This window comes from Osmia bicornis, unplaced genomic scaffold (assembly GCF_907164935.1).
Source record: "Osmia bicornis bicornis unplaced genomic scaffold, iOsmBic2.1, whole genome shotgun sequence".
NCBI lineage: Eukaryota > Metazoa > Arthropoda > Insecta > Hymenoptera > Megachilidae > Osmia > Osmia bicornis.
In genome coordinates this window covers 13,131-17,161 of record NW_025791433.1, presented here as the reverse complement: position 1 = coordinate 17,161, position 4,031 = coordinate 13,131, and the positions used below count along the sequence as shown (strand labels likewise).

The following is a 4,031-nucleotide window of genomic DNA, read 5'->3' as shown; positions in this document are numbered from 1 at the left end:
GTGTTTCCGCTCGAAACAAGGGATAGCTTCACGTTATGATTCGACGACAGCTTCGGACGGGGCAGTCGATGGCTCTTTCGATATATCAAGAAGCGGTCGATGCGTCGAAAGAGCGGGAACTTCTCACCGTCGCAACAATATTTCGCGGGTAAGCAAGCGTCAATATGGAAATGAAACGCGTCTTCGGAAGGGTCCACGTAACCCCAAGAACCTTCAGAGACTCGTCCTCACCGAGCGGACGATCAGAAGCTGATTCATGTTCTTCAATAGGAATGTTTTCGAGTAATTCGGCCGCGTTGGCGGCCCACTTGCGGAGTTGAAAGTCCCCCCGACGCATGAGGTCGACTAATTGGTTGCGGATATCGCGGAGAGTATGAATCTCGTCCGCACCGAAAATGGCATCATCGACATAAATTGAATCTTGCAGAACAGGAATAGCAGCGGGAAAGTTGCTGCCTTCATCCAGAGCTAATTGGTCTAAAACTTTAATGGCAAGGTAAGGCGCGGAGGCGAGACCATACGTCACGGTAAGCAATCGATACGAAAAAATGGGTTGATCTCGGTGCGATCGCCATAATATCCTCTGATAGTCGGCATCGGCTGGATTGATTAAGATCTGTCTGAACATCTTCGTGATGTCCGCAGTGTACACATAACGAAACAATCGCCAGCGCAGGATAATAGCCGCTAAATCTCGCTGCAGTTTCGGACCGATCATAAGGTGATCGTTTAGCGAATTTCCTGATGGAGTTTTTGCAGATGCGTTAAATACGACTCTAAGCTTGGTCGTGCTGCTGGATAGTCGCACGACGGGGTGATGAAGGATGTATATTGCCGAGAGATTCAGGGCCTGTTCTTCTTCAACTCGTTCCATGTGACCCATGGAAAGATATTCCGACAAGAAGTCATGATACTGAGACTCGAGATCCGGCTGCTTAAACAGCCGTTGCTCCAGTTTCGCGTAAAAACGGGAAGCGATTTTTCGAGATCCTTCGAGATTAAATGGAGGCTCACTCTTAAATGGGAGTCGTACGATGTATCGGCCCTGAGGAGAGCGGGCATGAGTATCGCGGAAGTGACGCTCGCATCTTTCATTTTCCTCGGAGAGCCGGGGTTTCGAGGGCACTTCTTCGAGTTCCCAAAAACGACGCAATGAAGAATCTATATCTTCAGCAAACGCGCAATTTACCTCGGGGGTGGTCTCCTGACGGGAATCACGTGGTCCAATAGGACCTGAAATAATCCATCCTAGAACAGTGAGTTGAGCAGTGGGAGTACCGATTGGACCTTGACGAAGGTCGTTTAACAAAAGCGTTCCGTAGAGGTCAGCACCGATTAAAACGTGAATCGGGTGGCTGCTTAACGGGTTTGCGTCTGCCAGCGGCAAATCACGTAAATGTGGCCAAGATTGCAAGTCAAAGCGCGTTCTCGAGCCAGCGTAAGAAGTGATGCGTTGATAAACATGCGCGGACAGTGGAAAAGAAACGTTGGAATTATGACTAGATTCTAACTGTACGAGGACGCAGGATTTTGCTACTCCACTATATTGTTCCCCGAAGCATTGAATTTGAAGTCGCGCCCGATATCGTTTCGTACGCATCAACTGACAGACGGATTCAGAAATAAAACTAAAGGAAGATCCTTGATCAAGCAACGCGCGGAGTTTGAAGGCGCGTCCTTCAGCGGTACGAAGGACAATCCACGCAGTAGCTAACAGCGTATTTAAAGGGGTGAGCTTGGACGGCGCGACGGTCTGCACTGACGCCGGTAACTCTTTATTCGTATCATCGGGAGGACTCGCCTGGTCAACCGAGTCATCGACGGATGCGTTACTAGTCGCCTTTTTGAGAGAGCTCGCGGCGCGATGTAAAAGCGAGTGATGAGTGCGCTTGCACTGGAAACATCGACTCATACTTTTACACTCGGAAGTAGCATGACCGGAACGTAAGCAATTAAAACAGAGTCTATTTTGCTTGACAAATGAGACTCGCTGATCTAAGGATTTTGTTTTAAATCGTTCACATTTAGAGAGCGCGTGATTACCGCAACAATCGGTACATTTAACAATCGCGACATTATTGACGCTCGACCGATTTTTTGAAGCGTCGTGCGCGACTTTGTTTTTAAGCGACGCGCCGACGCTTACGACAAGATAGTCGGTGAGACCGCGTATGCGAAGAGTCATAAATTCGTTAATTTCCTTGTAAGTAGGATATTTATTAGAACTGCCACGAAGCAAGTTCCACTCATCGCGAGTGCGTTTCGAGAATTTCTGCGCAATCAAATATACCAACAGATCATCCCACGATTCAACACCACGGTTAAGATTTTTTAACGCGGTAAGCGAAGACGTAACAGTATCTCGCAAACGCTTGAGCTCTGTCGCAGACTCGGTTCTCATCGACGGCAAACTAAGAAATTTATGAATATGCGCATTGATGAGAGCAGCCTCATCTTCATACTCGTCGACGAGCAATTTCCACGCAGATTCGTAATTTTCGTCGGACATGCTTATATTATCTATTAAAAGCGCCGCGTCACCGGTTACATTAGTTTTTAAATAGTGTAATTTTTGAATATTCGAAAGCGACTTGTTCGCGTCGACGAGCGATTCAAATAAACCGCGGAATTTTCCCCATTAGTTAAAGTCTCCGGAAAATTTCGGAAGCGAAAGGCGCGGCAATTGTGATGATGCGGAGGCGGTCGAATCGTGACAAATAGAAACGTTACTTGGTTCAGATGAGGTTTTACCACCGACGTGCAGCTGGGCGATGGCCTCGCTGAGGAAGTCAGCCGCTTCGAAGTAGGCGTCCTCTGCTTCGAGGAAAGTGTTGTCCTTGAAGTAGGAGATGCTCTTTTGGTCCTCCGCTTTGGTAGACTGGAGCAGCAACTTATGGGTTTAACGGCATCCATCCCACAGTTTCTCCAAGTGCTCCTTCCGATTTCTTGCCTTGGCCAACGTAACTTGAGCTTTCGGGAGTTTTTTATAATTCACGATCACTCGTTGTATCGCCGCGATCGAGGTGATTTGTTGAATTAAAAGACCTTCTACCCTCTCGGCCATTATGATACGAAATGAGCGAGAGTCGGGGGATTAGTCGACGCGTCCGACAAGGTTCAGCGATGACTTCGCCAATTATCACGCGCACAAGGTGGCGCGGAATTTTATAAATCACCGTTTATTAAATAAGTTCAGCGATGACCTCGCCAAATATCACACGCTCGGTTGGGCGCGGAGTTTCTAAAGTCACCTTTTCGCAGTTCACGCAACTTTAACCACAGTCACCGCGGTGATCCGGCTCGAAGGACCATTTTGTTACGTCGCGTTCGAGCACGATCGAAGGAACTTTAAATAAAATAAAAACCGGCCCGCGGAACTGAGGAAGGTTGTTTAAATAATTTTAATTGATTTGGAACCAGTAATGAACTTGAGTTTATTATCAGGGCTGCCTGTGGGCCTGACGGGCTCGCAGAGAATCGCAGCAGTATACATGGCGACTCAGCTCTTACTGCCTAGCCGACGACGTAGTGAGGTTTTAACCGGGGTATATGTAGTCAGTTTGATCCAGTTTGAATCCAACGACTTTAGGTCGACTGAACGAAAAACAGTAAACGAAGGTTCTGTTTACGAGCCGCCAAGGATACTGCTTCTTCAAGACAGAGCGTTGAACATAATATTGATGGTTACAATTATGATGTATTGAACATACCGTATGTATTGAACAGCTCGGAATAGTGAATACAGCTTAGAATAGTGCAGAGTTACCTCAAAGAAAGGGGCCACAGTGTTTCTTCTTCCTTATAATGTTGGTGCGGCTTCGGAACTTTTAAATATCTCGGTATATCTCGAAAACTACGCATCTGATCAAAAAATATCACAGAGAATAAATAGTAGGAAATTTAATGTCCTACAAAAAAGGTCTCTTAACATTTTATCATAGCTCGCACCGTTTCCGAGATATTTGTAGATTTACCTCAAGGAATGGGGCGTCACGCACATATTCCGAGATATTTCTTCTTCTTCGTGTTCT

At 46.7% G+C, this 4,031-nt stretch overlaps 1 protein-coding gene across 1 annotated transcript; it reads right to left on the bottom strand.

The window, feature by feature from the left end:
* Positions 1-211: 211 nt before the first annotated feature.
* On the bottom strand, positions 212-3,064 carry LOC123989166 (the record flags this gene model as incomplete). The annotated part of the gene is made up of 3 exons (XM_046289843.1): positions 2,951-3,064; positions 2,731-2,878; positions 212-1,233 (listed from the first exon to the last, which is right to left on the bottom strand). Coding segments are annotated over exons 1-3 (1,284 nt in total), but the record flags the coding sequence as incomplete, so codon positions are not given.
* Between the last annotated feature and the right edge of the window lie 967 nt (positions 3,065-4,031).